Genomic DNA, 19,896 nt, shown 5'->3' with positions numbered 1-19,896 from the left:
ACAGCCTGTTTCTCTCGTTTTACATCCTGGTTGGCCGGTACGTTTCCTCTCAGCCAATCAAATGCAGAGTGAGAGCAATGGAGTATCCAGCGTAACCCGGGGATATATGTCTAGCTCTCTTATCACTACGGCCACAGTTTTCGCGAACTGTAGTATATGCTCTAAGGCAAGGACATGGTGAGAGGAGATACTCACAAGACCGTGGTTGAAAGTGTATAGTGACTGCAGACAAGTAATGGCTGACAGTATCGCGAGTATTTCGGTGACATAATCGCACAGATTTACGTTAATTGTCGACCGCGGACGAATAGATATTCTGAGTGTAGAATTTAAGGAGATATGAACGATATAGAATATCGAGAAAGAATTAATTAGTAGTCGTATTCTCATATTAATTGGCTAACCAGATAATTTGGCTGCAGAAATCTTACACCGAGGAATGTCCGAGAGTGAACCCGTAGCGTCTCAACAAAAGCAGCAACATCAGTACCAGCAGCAGCAACAGCAACTAGCCGCCGAAACGATGACGGGAATGACTTGGCAGTATCCACCTCCAACTCATCCAACTCTCTATTCGCCCTATGCAGGGTAAAAATTATATTTTTTAACAAATTTAATCTCAACGCAAATCCCTAAAGGCGTAGTGAATTTTTCAAAATGGCCGCAGCATATGCCTTTCGTTCTTCAAACATTTCGATTCCGCCGCTGATTCATTTGTATATTTAGATATGTTATATTTCATCCGGAGTTTGCCCGCCAATATCAATTAAACCTCGAGTTTATTATTTTCTTATGATAATTTATCTTAACCCTAGAACACACGTATCTTTTTTTTCTACTCATCAACTCATGAGTGGGGTCGATACTGATCCCATGCGTTTCTTGTTTGTAAAATTGTTCTAAAATCCACAATGGAATCTGTAAGTACATAAATCTTTTCCTTCTTTTAATAAGGAAACTAATGGTAAAGAACAAATTCAATTTCATTGAAGTTTGGTTTGTGAAAAATTCAAACAACTACCAAAAAGTGTTAAGAACGGCAAAAACGTCATCTTTCAAAAACGTCTAACACAATCTAGCGCCCTTTTTTTTAATGAACCGATTTCCAAACTTTAAACGCGATTTTGAAGATGATATCAGACTATCAAGAAAAACTACGATTCCTATGTTCCGTTGAAGAAGTATGGTTATTTCGGGATATGAAAATGGGAAAAAACATATGGAATATGGAAATAAGAAAGTTAATAAAAACATAACAAAAGAAGTGTTTGTAAAGGGTTATCGTATATTTTCTTTTATATAAAAACCATGTAATTAATAATAATAAAATAAGGAAAAAAAAACTCATTTGACTGCAATAGCGCAAAGGCAACAATGCATCGCTTGGTGCTCCTTGCATATGACTAAGTTGTATCTTTGAACCATTTGCTGGATAAAGAAATATCATACATTATATACGGAGCTGGCAAGTTGATGAAAAAAAAAAAAATAAAGTTTGCATTTTTTACAAAGCGATCGAGTTCATGGGAAAAATTGCTTCGGTATATGGTTTTAGATAATATATGTGACTATTGGTGCTTAAATTACGCAATAACAAGTAATATATTTTAATTTGAGTAAAAAAAGTTGAATTCACTTATTGCCACACATCACCAACAGCAGCTTTAGATTGGGATCATTAATGACCCCAGCCGTTTTTTTCAATTGTTTTACGTAATAGCCAGCAAGCAACTGATGCTACCACTGACTGAACCTCACTGCCAGATAGTGAACCTAAATCATAGTAACAGTCCCCAACGAATAATATCAAATTTTAGCATAAGAATGCAATTTGAAAGTTGGCTGGGGTTGTTTATGACCCCGTACATGTGTTCTAAGGTTAAGATGGCAGAAGGTGCGGTAATTATAGAAAACTCCGTGAAACTGCTGAATTTTATTAGAAACGTAAAGTACAAAATATTTTTCGTTAGCAACTCAACTGCCCTCAGAGAAATAGATTTTCTTTATAGTTATTGCATTGTGTTCTTGTATAGGCTGAAGGTCCTTACACTGAGCAAGACAAAGTTATATCACAAAATTGGTCTATGTTATCAGAAATTTTTATGGATTTTCAACTAAATTAATACTTCTGATTCTAGTTGGAGACCTTGATTAATTAAAAGTAATATAATTTTTTGCTGATGTTATAACAGGCAATTATATGGCCAAGGGTATGGATCTCAAGGTCAGATGTTTTACTACAACCAAGGAATGATGCCGGGTTATGGTCAGACGTTTAACACGCAACAGGTGCAGCAACAGCAACAACAGCAGCAGCAGACAGCATCAACTCAAAATAATCAAGCAAAGCAACAGTCACAGCAGCCGCCTGTACCTGGAACTCCCGTATCGCTTGACGATGACTCTGACCTCCCCCCTCTTCCCCCAGGACCACCACCCCCTTCGCAGTCATCCCAACAGCCAAATAACCATAATCCACAACTCCAGCAACCACCACCCTTCGTTTACAGCTCTTTCCCTTACAATGGTTGGAATGGAATACAAAACGATCACTCACGTTAGTTCTTATACTTTCACAGATATAAATATTTTATATTTTCACCAACAGTTTGAATTCAGATGTATCAAAGAAACAATCAGAAAAATTGAATTTATTCATTTACTCATGATGTTTGCAAATTATCAACAAAGCTCATTGTATAATAGATATTTTGCTGTTGCAGAATTTAATGGTGGTCAAATCCGCTTCAATCTTCAAAACAAGAAAACAGGTCTTGGCTTCAGTCCTTCAGGTAACAGCGGAGCGGCTAAGAAAAAACGTAAGAGGAATAAGAACCTGGCTGCGCAGTTCAACAATAGTTTTCCAGGAAACAATAATGCAACTGCGACCAGTTTTATTCCTGGGGCTAATCTTAAGTCAGAACTACCGCCTTTACCTCCAACTCAGCATCAACCACCCGTGCCTCCTCCACCTTCAGAAAACCCGCCGGAAATAGTGACACCTTCATTAAATTCCCAAACAGTAGTCACTGCTCAAAATATTCCTAGAAAACCGGCTGTAGGTACCACTCCCCCAACTGCTATGACAACCACGAGTCCTGTTGGTGACTGGCCTGATAGTCTAAAAAACTACGTTAATCGTTGCTACGAGAAATGCAAAACAGGCGTTGACAAGGATCAAGTTGAAATTATACTGAAGGGTAAAATAACGCGTTCTGCTAACGATGGTTCCCTGTGGGTTAAGGACTGGGATAAAGAGCCTCTACCAAGCATTCACAGCGAGCGCATGACAATGACGATAAAGGCTCAGAACCAGAGTTTGAAGCTGGGAAATCCTTTGGTGGTTCATGGACAGGGAGGCCAGCGCAAGACGGGCCTCTCTACCTCTCTTGGGGCCCGTCTTGGTGCACGTCTCTCTGCCGGCTCTCACCGTAGGTCGAGGTCGAGGTCGAGGTCGAGGTCGAGGACGAGGTCGAGGTCGCGTAGCCCTCCTTTTCGAAAGTACAGGCGAAGCACTTCTTCTTCGTCTAATACAAGCGACCGGGACCACGAGCATAAGTGTTCGTCGTCAAAGTCGAAAAAATCGAGCAGAAGTAAGCCGAGTTATAACAACAATAACAGCAGCGGCGGTGGTAGCAACAACAGCAGTACCAGCAACAAAAAGATGAAGAAGGCTAAGCAAAATAAATCACATTTCTATTCAGAGTTTGGTTTAGCTACAGGAAACGGAGATGAACTTGGATCCAAGGAAAAACTTCAACAGCGTGCTGCACGCTTCAGCGATTCTATTTCCAGGAACAGCATAAATATCAAGGATGATGGTGCTACTGAATTTGATTTTACAGGGCTTCACATCGTCGGTACCTGCAAGGATCTTGAAAAACCTTATTTACGCCTCACTTCTGTAAGTTTTATTGACATTCTGTGAGCCTTGTGTCTTGTTAATTTCCGCTAAAAGTTCAGTAAGCAGCTGTAATTTATGTTCATCTACTCAAGAAAAAAAAGATTAGCACAATTTGTTATTTTAATTGTAAAGTAAAGATATATTATAAATATTTTCTTCTGCATATTTTAATGGATTATTTTTGATCAATTTCAGGCTCCTGCAGCTTCCGCAGTGCGGCCAGTAAGTGTGCTTCGTTTTTCTCTGGCTCACGTTAAAAAACGTTGGGTAGCTGAGCAGGACTACAGATACGCTTGCGACCAGCTGAAATCAATTCGTCAAGATTTAACAGTGCAGGGTATAAGGGATTCGTTTACAGTTCATGTTTACGAAACTCACGCTCGTGTCGCCTTAGAGCGAGGTGACCATGAAGAGTTCAACCAGTGTCAAACGCAGTTAAGAATGCTGTATCAGGATCTTGGTGGTGAAAATCGTACAGAGTTCGTAGCATACAGGATACTTTACTACATATTCACGAAAAATACACAAGGTGAGATATACAATTAGTTTATTACAGGAAGTTGAATTATTGATATAAGTATCAAAAGTGTACAATAAAATTATTTAATGTACGGTTTTCTTTTATCGTTTCAGACTTGACAACAATTTTAGCATCTTTGACAGCCGAAGATAAAGAAGATGAATGCATAAAACATGCACTAAAAGTCCGCTCGGCGTGGTGGCTGGGTAACTTCCACGTATTTTTCAAACTGTACCGTAAAACCCCGCGAATGGCAGCCTTTCTTATGGACTGGTTCATTGCTAGGGAGCGCAAGAATGCGCTAAAACATATGATAAAATCGTACGTATTTCACATGTTCCATTATTTACTCTTTATCGATGATACTTTCTATATTATCGGGTCATGTAAGTATTTGTGTAAAGAGAGTCTCGTTAGTAATATGTTGTTTTTCTTTCTTTTTTCGTTTTAAAGTCACATTTTCTTTGCTAACACAAAATTCTGGACCAGGGAAGGAATGGAAAAGGGATGGGGGTGGGGGTGGGGAGACTTAACATATATCAATTTTTTGTTTCAGGAAATTGACGCCAGCGTTATAACTGTCTATTATGTCATTTCTTAAAACTCAACGAATGTTCTAGTATTGCCGTTTTTGCTAATCAATTTATTTCTTCTGCTCTTTAGCTACCGGCAAAATTTGGCGGTCGATTTCATCGTTGCGGAATTGGCCTTTGATTCTTTGGACAAGTTTTATGAATTTGTCTCCGAGCTTGGGTTGGCTTACGCCGACCCTGAGCGAATCCAAGTTGACTGCAAGACTAGTAGTGGTAATCTAGGTAGCTGGTAGCTGCTGCCCGGATCCTCTTTTCTTCACGAGGAAACTGCTTTGAAATCAAATTGTTTTGATGTGTACACCTGTCATGGTGTGAACACATTGTGTTTTCCTTTACACCTTCAAAAACAAAACACATAAGTGCGGATGAGTCGTTGTTATCGATCCTCATCGCACTCCCAACTTCGGATCAACTATTGACAGGCTAAATAGCTTACTAAAGCGAAATTTAGGAGAAGAAGAAGTCGTTACCGGCGCTACATGTATAATTATATCTTCTGACACGGATCACCATTTGTTGTACATAGCTAATAGAGCAGCAGCAGCCAGAATCGAGCAGTTCTGTTGCACAAAAAGCTCTGAATATATCATGAAATTCATCGTTGTGATTTGGAATCATTGGCATGAAGCCAGAATCGGTTCCAGATTCGGTGTACAATTACACCTTCGAAAACATCATCCCTCTTTATTCTCTGGTATTAAAACTTGGATACAATTATTTTTCGAAAAATAATTTCAAGTCGTATGATTCTTCACTTGGCTCCCCCTTCTCAATCCCCCCCCTCCCGTCGGGAAAAACGCTAAAACTATTCAGATAGAGTAGTCTCTTAAGACTGGAGGCTCAAGAACTTATCGGCGTGATTTCATACTTCATTACATCTTCCTGACGATCAGCACGGTTCCTTTACAAGCGACAAAGAAAAAAAATTCTCTTCGCCATCAGGTTAGGGTGCTTTTTATCAACGTGCTGCAAATTCGAGAAATCCTGATCTGGACCAAGCAACGGAAACCTCAGGTATACACAGAAGTTTCCTGCAATCCTGGCCAATCCGTATGCAACGCTTCAAGGAAACTTGTTAATTTTTTCCATCGTTTTTAATCGAGAATACCTATTTGTAAACCATTGATTATTGTATTGCGTCCGTGATGCAACGAGAGGACGTCTGGCTCGATGCATATCAACGCTTAACGTCCTTGAACGTATAGTTAGCGCTGTGGCGAAGACTGAAATATGAGGCAGCGCCTCTATTAAGAATTGATTTCAAAACTACACAAAAAAAGTTGTAAAAAATGTAAAATAATTTTTCTTTTTTTCCCCAACTTATACACTATTCATTGTTTCCGACATATTTATATATGTATGTATGTATGTTATATTTGTATCGATTGAACGGCAACATTTTAAAAGAGTTAATGAAAAGCAAGTGAGAGTAAAAGAGGGTGTGAAAGATAATGATCGAGAGAGAACGCAAGCATGAAAGCAAATGAGAGAAGAAAAGCAGAACTTCACCGTGGATTTATTGCATTCACGTGTGTATAGAAATTGATCGTAAATAACACTTGTGTGCATCGGGAAAATGATGCTCATGAAACAATTTCCAATCACACATAAATCATATACATTAAGGTAGTAAATATTTGTTGCATAAATGACATGATTATGGCATACATACCTCAATGTACAATACATTGCCCATCTGATATCGTTTACATAATAAATTATTTTTACCTCAGATTTTGCTGTTAGTGTCTCGTCGTTGATTCATTCTCTAGTGTTATCTGCTGTTTTCTGATAAGTGTTGTTATTACTAAGACGTATGTTTCTTAATACGAATTCTACAGTTATAAACTATTCGTAAGAAAAAAGTAACGAAACCTTGTGGACAGATTGAAATATTTTTTGTTCAACCTACACAGAAAGTATTACTTATCGTGCATATAAAGTGGCCGCAAAGTGTCTTCTTCCCGTCAGAAAACGAATAGGTGGGCACGAAATATCGTAAGTGCGCGGGCGCAAAAGCATATTTATATAACGCGAGGATGTTTTACGCGTTTTTGCATGATTGTTTTCGTACACAAAGTATGCGTTTCTATGACGGTTGAGTGAGTCTACGAATCCGCATGCGCAGAGTACAGAAAAGACTACTTGTAAGTCCGAGGAGTATAAGTAGTCTTTTCTGTACTGCGCTCATGCGGTGTCGCGAACAAATCTGATATTACGTGACCCATAAACTTAATTTCGTGCTTCGTGAAAAACACGTAACATACTCTTGTTCCATAAAGAATCTTTTACAACAAGGAAGCAACGATCTTTTCCGTCCGATCCCAAGTTTGCAACTTGAGTCGTAGGTGAACACGGACAGGAGCCGAAGACGAATATTGCAAATTTACGCTCGGCCGGAAAAGATCGCTGCCTCATTGTTGCATAATATTAATACTATTTGCACCTGCTTCTCCGAATACCTGGTGCAAAATCGAGTCTGTACTACGCGATAAAGGACGATCGTGTACTCGAAGGCAAACTTTCAATGCAGATGTGGACGAAGAGTATCGTGTGCACCATGGGCGGAAGGCGATTGACGCTGGTCATGCGATTTTTAGCTCAGCCTCGGCGATCTTCCACCGCGCCCTTCGTGCACTTTGGCTTTCTGAAAATCGCACTCCCGTCAATCGTTCGGTTTTCGCCCGTAATATACGATGTACTATTTTTCGTTTGTGTAATAATTGTGAATTTTTCTTATTCAGCCACTAATTCAAAAATGGTATGGCAAAATTCGTTCGCGGAAATCTTTTCGTTGTTTCTTTCAAACATTTCAAAAGATGCGATTTTTTTACTTTACGTTACTGATAAATGGTTCTACAGGTATGGTTTTGAATTTTCTGCTGTTACCGTTATTGTCATTTTTTAATAATGATATAAATAAAATATATTAGAAAAACCTGCACGTAGTAAATTGAAATTTGAAGGTCCCAACTTACAGTGATGTCCAAGATATGACACATTATCTTCGTAATGTGTAATAATCATCATTCAATTTTATTTATAGTGTAGAGATTCTAATATTATATAATATGAATATATTAATAATAGATGGTATATAATACAATAATAATAATTAAAATATAATATTAATGAAATAATAAATCTTAACGGTCAGGGTGTATTGTTGTAGATTGTTGTGTACACGGGGAGGATGGCGCGACACGATTTTTTATTGTTTGAGATAACGGCGAGACAGCTATACGGAAAGGGACACGAAGCTGTTATATTGGGTGATGTTGCGTTTTAAAATATCGGCGCAGAGACCTAATACACGTTCAAATCGTGCTCTATCTAATTTGACACACTTCAACGGCCCTGTAGCAACTACAGTAGCTGCTCGCGGCCTGTCCAGTAGAAGCGCAATCTCTCCTGTAAAAAGTATCGAGAAATTAAAAGACAAAAATACGGCTAAATTGTACAGATTTACTTGTCAATGTTTGAAAGCATCCTTGAGATATAGTTTACGCGGTTTATTTTTTAATTTCACCCTTCCTACTCACCAAAATAGTCCGACGGCCCAAGACGGCCGACTTCCGAAGGTTCCTCGCCTTCTGTACGTTGTTGAAGAACGACAGCCATTCCCTCTACAATAATATAGAAATCTTCGCCGGGTTCACCTTGCCGAACGATCGTTTCACCATCATCGAAAACTACGGGTTCCAAAGCGTCTGCGACCGTTAACCTTTCCCACTTGTCCAACGATTCTGATTAAGTTTGGTCAAGAAAACATGTTTAAATTTCGAGGGGGATAAGGTTTCTTACTTCTAAAATTAAGGCTTTAATTTATTTCATTTTTAAACTTTCTGAAAAAAGGGTAGGCAATGATTGCGGATACGTGTTTGAAATTAAATTTCTTACGACTTTGCGTCGCGAACTGTAGTTCTCACCAAATAGCAGAATTGAAAGTTAATTAGACGTATGGAAACGTTCAAAATTTCCATCCGGCATTTTTGTTTTGTTATTAGAAACGATTAATAAACATGAGTTGTACGAGTCCATTTCACATCAATTGCAATTGTAAATTAATCTTGAATTGTTTTTTTTTTTAACGTCTTAGTCGCTAGACTAAGGCCGTTAGCAGTCAAACAGTCTGAACTTCTGCTAAATACACAAATGCTTTACAGTTTTACTCATATAATTTTTTTTTTTTTTAATTTTATATTCTTATAAGCTTTGATCTAATTTTTATCATTAAAGTTGGTTGCCATATCTTAATTAGCATTACCACGTTCCGCTACTACCCGTAACTGGTAGCTTTTATTTAATAATCATTGAGTTTTTGGATTATTTTCTCTTACCTAATATGGAAACTCTGGAGAGGAACTCCTCGTACATTTTACGTTTCCTAATAGTAGAACCCATGAGAATTCTCCGATACGAATCTCTGTCGATGCCCCAAAGTTTCACGTCAGTTTTTGCTCTGACTGTAGCTGCTCGCCGAGTCCCGTAGATTAGCGCAAGTTCTCCGAAACTGCCGCCTTCGCCTATCGTTGTTACCAACTCACTGTTGACAAATATCTCGACCTCGCCTTGATCAATTACGTAAAAATTGTCCCCTTCGTCTCCTACAATTTGAAATAATGAAATAGATCAGAGGAGAAAAAAAGTTGAACCATCTTGCTATCTTTCATACCTTGGCGTATGATTGGCTCGCCAGGTAAAAACGTGACGGGAAACATCGCGTCGAATATATCCGACCTCTCGTTTTCGTCCAAATGAGCAAAGAGTACGTTTTTTGCAATTGCTTTACTCAAGGCAGCCATAGTTTTGTAGTCCTTTGGCACCACCTTCTTAACGTAGCTGGTCGCATCCTCTTCTGATACCGGCTCTGCCGAAATTCCTCCTCGGCGCCGAGGCACCTGCGGCCCTTGTTGACCCGCTGGCATATCTTCCGTGTCTTCAGGACTCGTCGCGCTCTGCTGTTTTGCATCGTGTGCTTGTTCCTTGAGAGAGATGGGAATGAACGAAAGAGCAATAATCATTTGATTTTTATTCTTTTGTCGAGGTAGTAAACGTGCTATTATTATTAACTTCACGTCGGAAATAATGCCGGTTCAATAAATTTCGCGCCACACTTATAAACGCGTGACTTCTCATTACACGAAATTCATACGAATCAGCCAATTCTGCATTTTTTGCGTAAGAGGAAAATCTAGCGGAATAGATGAAAAATTTCGGGAATCGTCAGGTTTTCGAATATTTAAATCTTTGCAGGCATTCCGCAACCAGAAGTTACAAATAATTCGTTACATACTTTCCTCGATAGCGAAGTTTTTCAACAAAATTATGTTCAGATCAGCTTAGATATTTGTCAAGAAATCAAGGAGCAAAAAAGAATATATACCAAGGTATACACCTATATTTAAATACGTGTGCGAAAACGTTACGAAACAGCCGCCGAATATGCGAGTGTATATCAAATATATAGTTTCCAAACTGAGAAAGTTTTGAAATAGTTTTGTCTCTCATTTCTGTTCTTGATTTTCCCCTTTTTTCACCATTAAAAATAATTTTACACGATCGTTCCTACACGGCAGATGCTTTTTATTATGCACGTACCCTATTCTTTTAGTTTCCATTTACATTCAAAATTGACTGTGGCGAAGTATAATTACTCGGGTTTCATTAGTTTTGTTATTGACATCAGCGTTTCGCGCACACGTTATGTTATATTCCCCAGAGGATTTCGCGAAACAGCCTTTTCCAAGCTACCTGAGGTGACTTCGTCGTCGCGCTAGCCGTTGTCAGTTAGCCCTAGTTTGCATTGAATGAGACTGAAGTTAGTAACGTTAACGTAAGAAAACGTCAGGGAAAAAATTGTTATTGCACAATTTTGGAATGACTTTGAAGGAGTTGGCTTTTCAAAATAAGAATATGTTTTGTTTCTCATGGTTTACTAAATTTCAGACGTTCCTAAAGGTGCAAAGTAACGATTTTTCCTAAACATGCATCATTGCAGTAATGTTACAAGATTCACCCTGATCCGTTTGAGCACACGGGTCTGCGCCACGAGATTCTTTCGGTACGTACGCGTATGACGTAACTTACATATAAGATCATATTCAACAATATACGTGCGAGTTAATAATTGCAAAGCTTTTACCCTAAACGCCTACCTACCGTACCTCCATGACGTCACCCAAATTAAGTTGTTTTTCAACAGTTTCTCGTACTCTCGCTACCGCAGTTATATTCCTTTTTGTCTACGCGTAGAACGGTGCTTCACTTTTTTCAACTTTATTATTATTAACTTTTGTTTCTTATAATCGATCTCCTGCTTGACTTTCACCTTCGTTCTCGTTATCACTTGCTTATTTATAATATAAACCTGGATAGATTATATGCGCCAATATATCGATGATGGTGATGATTATAATAATGACAATAATAATACTAACAGTAATAATATCTAGGGTTAAGTTGAGAGAAACAAAACTGTTTGAACGATAAAACTACAGGTCTCGGGACGGTAGATTCAAGCTCCTAATTTTATTAGAGCCTCGTGCACCTAATCCAATAAACATGGATATATCTTTCTCGACGGTATAATCGAGTATACGATTCGCGGGACGGTTCAAACTCGAATGACCGCAACTACAAGGACAGCCGACGACGATGACGAGGGTGACTAGCGTACGGGGGATTGCTAGTAAGTTGATGCGATGAAATAACTTCTGGAATATTTCGGTAGTTTATTGTGGTTCATATTTTCGGATATACATATATATGTGTATACTAGAAGTGTATGTGTCTGGTTTTGGCTGCCGCCACTCGACAGCCTCTACGTATACCCAGATACCTATATGAATACCAATATAACGTTTGAAATATATTTTGAGAATATTCTATGTTTAGAAAAGCAGCGCCTACTCGAAGGCATTCAAACTTACAGACGGGCGCTCGAGTCTCCGGAATTGCAATTAAATCGCGAACTTGCCGATTCGTTACGATTTTATCATGGAGTTTATAGTTGGTTGCCGCATTAGTTCTGTTCGCACAATTGAGCTATGTATTGCGAACAAATTTTAATACATACATGGAGACGCGGCGTAGCGACGTATGCTTGTATGTATTGCAGATTTTGGAAAAGTGTTCCGGCAAGATTTATATAATTCATCGAAGATACACGTATGGATAAATATTTGAATATGTATTTCGGCCACACATTTCGCCGTTTTGATGGCGGAGGGAAACGGGCACGGGGGTCGGTCTTCGTGAATTTACTTTCAGTAGAAGTTATACCTATATACGCATCGGTACGATGTAAGGTAGATAAACAGTATAACACACATGCCGTAAACGCCACTTGTACGTATCTGTTTGATCATTTTTATGCGCGATAATATTTATACGACGAAAAAATTCTCCAACAAATGAGAAAAAAGCGAATCAGCAAAATGTATAAATACATATCCACGTTATATACATACCTATAATGCATAGCGTAGGTATGTACATACGTATATCTATACGAGTAACGCAACACACAATTCGCAATTCGAATTCGCTGCGTTCGTGTCTGTGAGATATCACAGATCTTTTCGAATGAGGCGTGAACTATATTGTTTGCACGACGCTTGAGAGTGAAACTTAAGTTTAGACTTGAAACGAACGAAAAAAATCAGCTCGGAATATTCTATTAATAAATTGTGTGACGTACGTACGTACAACGATTCAATAATGAATCAGCTGTAGCAACAATTTTGATATTATTTAGTGTTCGTTCTAAATAACGTTTGGTTAGATCCCGCGATAATTTTTCTACAAACAAATGAATTTCTTATTGTCTCAATTTAGGTACGCTATAGATGAACATACCAAAAGCTGATAACGGCAGGGTCGCAAAAACAAGTCATATTAAATATTGAAGTAAGTGACGAGTAACATTTCAGGTACAGTTTTTAATGCCCAAATATAGTTGAAGTGACAATTCTAAAATTCAAAGAACCTGGATCTTGTTCGTATGGAAGAAAACTTTCTCGGTTTTTGTAAATAAGGATTGCTACAGTTTTTCAAAATTATTATCATTGTTATTATTACTTCATCACATTTGACGAACCGAGGTCATCTTTTTTGGATGAATACATCCATTCTCATACTCCGCGCATGCAATAAGAGAAAATATCCCTCCCCCCCCATCTCCCCGCGCTGCTTTCGCTATCCCTTTCAGCATGTGTACGGATAGGAAAATCGATATACCTATACGGCACAAAGAAATAAAAAACAAGAAACCGAGAAGAAAACAGTGAAGGAAGAATAAAAATAACTCTTGTTTATTTGCGTCGTTTTTTCCCGTCTTGACTTGTGATTCCACAGGGACGATTTGTATCTACGACGTGATCATTAACCTAACTTGATGAAACAGTACGAAGACTGTAAAGAAAATTCTCGGGACGATTTAATTACGATTCAGGGTTTATAATCGCATACGGTATGTATACATATAAGATTTAACACAGCTGCCGATGTGCATGCATGTGTAAGGCGTGTGTAAACCTACAGGCCGTGGTTGGTGTCGTGGGCGTGACGTCAGACATCAAACGCAACCGGGTCATCGTCAATTTCCTACGCGACAACGAGACGACGAAGACGACGGACACGACTCGCGAGAGACGACGTAGCGACTCGGTAAATATAAATAATGGGTGCACACATATGGGTTTTTGAACATTGAAGGTTGCGTGACAGACGACGATCACGAAACAGATAGACGAGCGATGTATTGTCGGTTATTAGGCTCTTACCCTTTCAAGTTTTTGGAAATACTCGCGTAGGAACGAGACTGGGTTCTCGGGCCTGCCAACGCACAGTTGGACAATGCAGTCCTTCAGAACCTGCTGAATGTTGTGCCGTTGAACGTACTCCTCGCACTCCCGCAAACTTTGCTCCTCTTCCAGGTTAGCCGCCATATTGTTGTATCCGAGATCTACACACTCGACGAACCAACACACCTAGCTATCTGCTTCCCCTGCCACTCAGCAACGCCACGACCTACTCGATTGTTATTCGATTGCAATTATTTTTTCTTCTCTATCTTCCTCTAAGTTTCCAATGATAAGGGGCGACGACGATATCGTTTACTTTCTACCCGCTAATTTAACCGCGCGCACATTATTGTAATGCCACAATGATCACTACGCATACCCTCGTTAGATACTTTGTATCGTTTTTCTCTTTCGGTTGTTTATCACAAAGATCACCCCCGCCCACCCCCTTCGTTTTACCGCGATCACGTGCGCGCTTTTGTATCAAACTAACCCTTGCAGATCTTTAAATCTCGATATTCCATGGACAACCGAATTATTATACGGTATATGCATACTCTGTGCTGTGATCCCTCCTCGCGGCCATAAAAGGTGTGATTGTTGACATGGCGCGTCGACATGAATACGGGAGGAGACACGCGCCACCAGTGCGCATATGCAATCTTGTTCCGGTTTTTCTTTTATTATCTTACCTCCGTTTTTTTTCTTCCCTTTGACTTCCCTTTATTATTCAGATATATATGTAGATAATAAGTAAAAAGCGTTTAGTCTACGTGGCAAGCTAATAAATCGATAATGACTCACTGTAGAAGAGATTAGAATTCCTATCAGTAGACCGTGTAATTATAAATTTCGTATAGTAATATTGCGAATAAACACGTTTATCACGTATACCTAGTCCGGTACTTTATCACACTCATAGCTACAACGAATTTTAAGATTTTTACAGTCGTAGCTTTTATGGATAATCTCAATCAATTCATTTCAGATTTGAAATGTCTGGTGTCAGCCAATTTGCCTATGAAAGAGAAAAAAAATTGGCATCTCACTGTGACCGTAATGTTTTTAGTCCGTAAATTGAACAGTATAAGGTTCGATTTTGTAAATAATCGTAAGGTTTTTGTTTTTCCTTATTATATCACGGATTCTAAATGCGTTTGACACACACATGTATACATATCTATGGGTATACGCATATCATGTCGCGAAGCTGGGAGAAGTGTTGAGAGTAGAAATGCACAAAATCGAATTTTTAGTTGTGTATATAATTATATTATTTAAATTTTCTTCATTTACAAATTAGGACACATTTAAAACCAATGTCAAGTGGAATAAAAGTATTAGAAATATTGGTAAATTAAAATATAGGTATTTAATACTTATTCGTGACTAGGAACGTTTAGATTACAGATTTTCTATAAAGATTGAAGGCGGCAAAAACTTAGGTACGTTCAAAGCTTGTGGATCAAAATGTTCACTCGATTTTTAATAAAATTCATAAAATATAATAACTAGGGAACATCTTTAAAGCATCACAGTCGATTTGCATTGATGAATACGACAAAAATTTGACGATATTTTATGAATTTTTTTTTAAATATAATGTATTAATTAAAATTAAATTAAATGTAATGACTATTTTTGCACAGAATTCTTTGAAGATATAATCTATTTCGTGTAGAATCATATTTCGTGCTGATAAAGTTAATAAACAACTTTGAGAAGCACAGAAATAGTATAATTGTATGCATGTAGTTAATTCAGGTGATAGACTATTGCATTGAACCGATATTTTGTAACAATTTACGATATTATAATCTGCGTTAATTTTGCTACCTCGGCATCGAGCATAATGAACTCGACCTTTGATTTGAGTAATTGCAGATTATCGCGAAATTCATACGAAGTTTGATAGCTGATTAATTCTCTAGATCCGTCGTCGTTCAGGTCGGTAACGACGAGTGATTGGCTTTGTAGCTCCAAACTTGGCTGGCAATTTGTACCATCGCATATTTGAGTGATTTCAGTCTGGCTTGCATTTACAGGGTGAACCTCAGCCGCATCTATTATCACTACCAATGTTCGCTCGATTACCGTACGCCGCACAATGCTCGAGTTTATTTTATCTATTTGTGAATCTGGAGTCCATTGCCAGAATTTCATCACAAACCCCGTCACGAGTGGATTGTTAATCTGTGTGAAAATGGCCGGCTTCATTCCGTATGCGTTTGGTCCGTAACTCTTCCAAATCATACGCGGCTGGTTCGAGTCCTTTTGAAAAGTGATGTTCATTATTGTTTGACAAAGATCACCAGGACATGTTCCTTGATGTTCTATTCCCAGCTGGTGAAACGCAGTTAGGCGCACAATATGCTGATCCGAATTTTGCGCGGACGGAACAACAGGGTTTTGTAACTCGTTCAGTTCATCAGTTATCTTCTCCATGGCCTCAGGATACTGTATCCTAGGGAACAACTCCTTGAGGGTTATTGTTTTCGTGGATTCTGGAATGGGAGAAACAATGTATGAGTACAATTCGTGGTGAGGTTAGACACAAATCCATGATGATCTGAATATGTAATCAAAATCGTTTCAATCGTTGCAAGACGTAAATTGTTGCATATTTAAAGTATATTTGATGCAGTTTATAAACACATACAGAACATATTTTTGAAAAATTGAATGTGAAAATTACATCAAAATAAATTGAAAAGTCTTTGAAAGCAGTTTATGGTCAGATTTTCTAAGGAATAGAAAATACAAAGTAGCCATATTGAACGAGTTGTAAGACAATAATGACATGGTAATACAATTTTGTTATACGTGAATTCATAAATATAAAAAAAACTGCTTCACACTCATGCGTGAAAATAAAAAATTAATTTCTTCCAGGAAAGGTTTATAAAAACCTGAACTCCCTAAACATAAGTATTTCTTCTTTACTCTAAATATTCACTAGCTAATGGTGCAAATACAAATTTTCAGTCAATCAGCTTAAGATATTCATCTTTTCCAGATCTGAGGATACTTCACACATTTTTTACACCTTCAAATCTTTGCCAACTGCTATAATAACTCTTGTGTTATTGAAAGATTCATTTAATTCACGCTAGTTCTCCAAAAATAGGTAATCCCTTTCAATGTTCATCCTGTTCACAATCTTTGAAAAATTAAAATATTGTGTACTGTTACTGACGTTTTCCATTAGAGTCATCACAGAGGTAAGATATTGTATCATTGGAATCTAAGCTGGAAACGTATACACGACGACACTCTGGTTTCAGTTCTTGACCCAGCAGTGATCCACTTTTTCCAGAGAATAAAGCTGGACTTTGTTTCTTCTGGTCCTTAGATATCACAACACTTAATAGATCGGCGATTCCATCACCATCAATATCAGGTAAAAGCATAGGCAGCTTTGAATGAGTAGACGCGCTAATGCTCCACTGCGTCAACCCAGTAGTTGAATTAATGCTGATCAGTCCTGGCTCTCCTGCGACTAGACAGGTGGTTTCTGGCTTTCTGGATTTATCCATGTTAAGATTTTTGCAAACTATCTCTGTTGGCGGGTATGACAGCCGAACAACCCAAAGAAGTAAACCATTACCTCCGTGTATCGAAATTACTCCACCTTTTCGAAGTGGCACCATTGACCCTTGCATTTTTCCAACTGAGTCCCCATATAGTTGTTCTCGATACATCATTACTAGGTTTCGTGGGGTGCCAGGAATAACTAGGATGGGTCCGTATAATTCTGAAGAAAAATCCTCATGAGATTAATATTTTTCAAAACGATTAAAATTTGAGGACATTAAATTTCTGCTGTTATTTTCATAAAGTATTCAAACCAAGAAAAAATTATTATTCATTTTCGAAGATTCTATAAATAACTTTGTTCTTATTTACTGAGGTAACGTTTTCTCAATTTTTCATGACTTTGTTACTTGTCAGATAAATAAACATTTCACTATACAATGAAACTGAAATCTTGTCAAGGATTATCATTGCTCATTCAATTTCTAACGGAAGTCAAAAGTTTTAATTTTCCAGTCAATTATGATAAATGTATTTGTGATCACTCTTTAATAGTAGTAATAGTTTTGCATTGTTGAGTAAGTACATAGCAAACAAGATTCATCACAAAAAAATGCTGCTGAATTCAAAGACATGAATGTTAGGTACTAGAGTCAAGAGGAAATTTATTAAATTAACAAAAATCGAAGATGAACTATGTCATTACGACAAAACTTGAAAAATGTGAATGTTTCGTAAAAAATTGTTGAGATGTGTCTTTTCAATCAGATCAAGTCAGATGCGATATCACACGATAGAAAATTAATATTACAGTTACTGAAAAACTGATTTGTTGATAAAGAATGATGGTAAAAATGATTGATTTACTGATTGATGAATTGCTGTCTTAGTGTGGTTGTGCATACCCATGCCTTGAAGAGTGTTGTCCCAGAGTAAGGCTGGGCGATTTTTAATAGCTGGTCGTAGCGAGTTAGATTCATTGCAGGGAAGAACGTATAGAAATATGACTATCGTTGCTAGACAGAGTAGGATGGAAGCAGCCAAAAATAATTGCCGTAAGAAAGACATGTGCGGTCTCTTCCACAGGTCGTTGTTTGCATCCTGGTCAATAACCATTATCGGTATATCGTCGCTGCAGTACCCCAAACTAGTGTTTCGACCATTCTTCAGTCTGTTTGCCAGGTTTTTAGATTCGTCGAGAGGGAAAAATCTCACATTCCCCTGCATCGTCGTTGAATCGTGCTTTGTAGATTGACATGACTTTTTCTCGACACCCTCATCCTCATTCTCAGTATCCGTATTGCTCATACTTTGCGGTAATGGCGCGTAACCTTTTCCGCCGTGCTCCGTAACGATTGACATCGTTGTTTCGAATTAGTAAATACGATATTTCACCAAGTTTGGATAAGCTATGAATAAACTTACACATACATACACGAACCGCAATTCAGGAAGGTTTTATTGAATTTTCTTAACAATGAATTTGGTGCGCTAGATCTACTGTTGCGGTTTACGTTTAGCTGGCGTCACCTCGCTCGTGCCTTGGTTTTATATTGGAAGGGCCGGGTTGAATGAAGATTGCTAGACAGCCAGCCAGTACGGCCAGAACCTTTAGAAACAAGCAAAATGGTACGACGGGCAAAAGGGTAACGTCAGTGCCCTACATTTACCGACTCCCTTATGGGCTTGAAGGTGCCCAGGCATGTGACTTACGCCAGCCAACCTTCCGCCTAGTTATTTTACGCACTTTGCGCTATTGCCCATACGCCAAATCCAATTTCTGGCGGAAGAAACACTGATGAATGTGTTGAGTATGATAAGCGTGTCGTGAAAAGTAGTTTTATAACGGGCTTATTACAATAATAGATTTAATGTCGTTCGGACATATATTTTGATGCATCTTTTCAGTCAATGATTGATGTATGGTGGATGAGGTAAGGAGGACTATCTCCGTATATAGAAAACTTCCGTAAAGTAGTGTATGTATGTGTACATACATATCAGACGGCTTATCCTGCTCTCTCATCACTGCGGCCACAGTTTTCGCGATGTGACGGTATGCGTAGAGCTACCTCTTGTAGTATATGCTCTAAGCGTGGAACGAACTCGAAAATCCCTTAGATTTCCTTTGCATTCCATTCCGTTACCCCGGATTTTTTCATGGGACGGCACCATTACAACTATTTTCCTTTCCATTTCATAGCCCCAACTAACCACGCTTAACTTTAATACGAAAATCTTGCGACAAATCGAAAGTTACTGGATAACATACGCTTGGTTACTTCCATCTAGCTATGTACATTAAAACTGCTAACTAGATTTACTTGAAAGTCGCGAGATCTGCCTGCAGAATCCAAGTATTGCCAAAGTCATAAGACAGACCACACAAAGAATTCAGTAGAGCAAGTGAAGCACAAGTCCGCTGTAAATACGCATCTTTACTTCGTACATACATACATTTTCTGTTTAAGCTCCGTCAGCTCCGTCTTCAACAAAATTACGACGGTGGCGCCTAAATGTCATTGTGCAACGGTCAGA

The 19,896-nt window shown here is 38.4% G+C and overlaps 3 protein-coding genes across 6 annotated transcripts; 1 reads left to right on the top strand and 2 right to left on the bottom strand.

Moving 5' to 3' along the window:
- Window positions 1–155: 155 nt before the first annotated feature.
- Window positions 156–6,749, top strand: LOC124179005 (leukocyte receptor cluster member 8 homolog). The gene is made up of 6 exons (XM_046562920.1): window positions 156–588; window positions 2,193–2,557; window positions 2,724–3,904; window positions 4,100–4,433; window positions 4,538–4,745; window positions 5,088–6,749. The coding sequence occupies exons 1-6, from the start codon at window positions 440–442 to the stop codon at window positions 5,248–5,250; spliced, it is 2,400 nt and encodes a 799-aa protein (XP_046418876.1). The 5' UTR covers window positions 156–439; the 3' UTR covers window positions 5,251–6,749.
- LOC124179007 (cAMP-dependent protein kinase type I regulatory subunit) lies at window positions 6,338–14,419 on the bottom strand. 4 transcript variants are annotated; one of them, XM_046562925.1, is made up of 5 exons: window positions 13,804–14,419; window positions 9,693–10,002; window positions 9,358–9,624; window positions 8,560–8,763; window positions 6,338–8,428 (listed from the first exon to the last, which is right to left on the bottom strand). In XM_046562925.1, exons 1-5 carry the CDS (start codon window positions 13,966–13,968, stop codon window positions 8,256–8,258), a joined length of 1,119 nt encoding a protein of 372 aa, XP_046418881.1. In that variant the 5' UTR covers window positions 13,969–14,419; the 3' UTR covers window positions 6,338–8,255. The 4 variants fall into 4 exon arrangements, with proteins under 4 accessions (XP_046418881.1, XP_046418882.1, XP_046418883.1 ...); XM_046562926.1 differs by lacking the exon at window positions 13,804–14,419 and adding an exon at window positions 11,185–11,678; XM_046562927.1 differs by lacking the exon at window positions 13,804–14,419 and adding an exon at window positions 11,176–11,676.
- A 649-nt stretch (window positions 14,420–15,068) lies between these two features.
- Window positions 15,069–19,304, bottom strand: LOC124177367. The gene is made up of 3 exons (XM_046559683.1): window positions 18,264–19,304; window positions 17,021–17,578; window positions 15,069–16,328 (listed from the first exon to the last, which is right to left on the bottom strand). The coding sequence occupies exons 1-3, from the start codon at window positions 18,718–18,720 to the stop codon at window positions 15,628–15,630; spliced, it is 1,716 nt and encodes a 571-aa protein (XP_046415639.1). The 5' UTR covers window positions 18,721–19,304; the 3' UTR covers window positions 15,069–15,627.
- Between the last annotated feature and the right edge of the window lie 592 nt (window positions 19,305–19,896).

Source organism: Neodiprion fabricii, chromosome 3 (genome assembly GCF_021155785.1).
Source record: "Neodiprion fabricii isolate iyNeoFabr1 chromosome 3, iyNeoFabr1.1, whole genome shotgun sequence".
In the NCBI taxonomy this organism is placed as follows: domain Eukaryota; kingdom Metazoa; phylum Arthropoda; class Insecta; order Hymenoptera; family Diprionidae; genus Neodiprion; species Neodiprion fabricii.
This window is presented reverse-complemented; position numbering and strand designations above follow the sequence as displayed.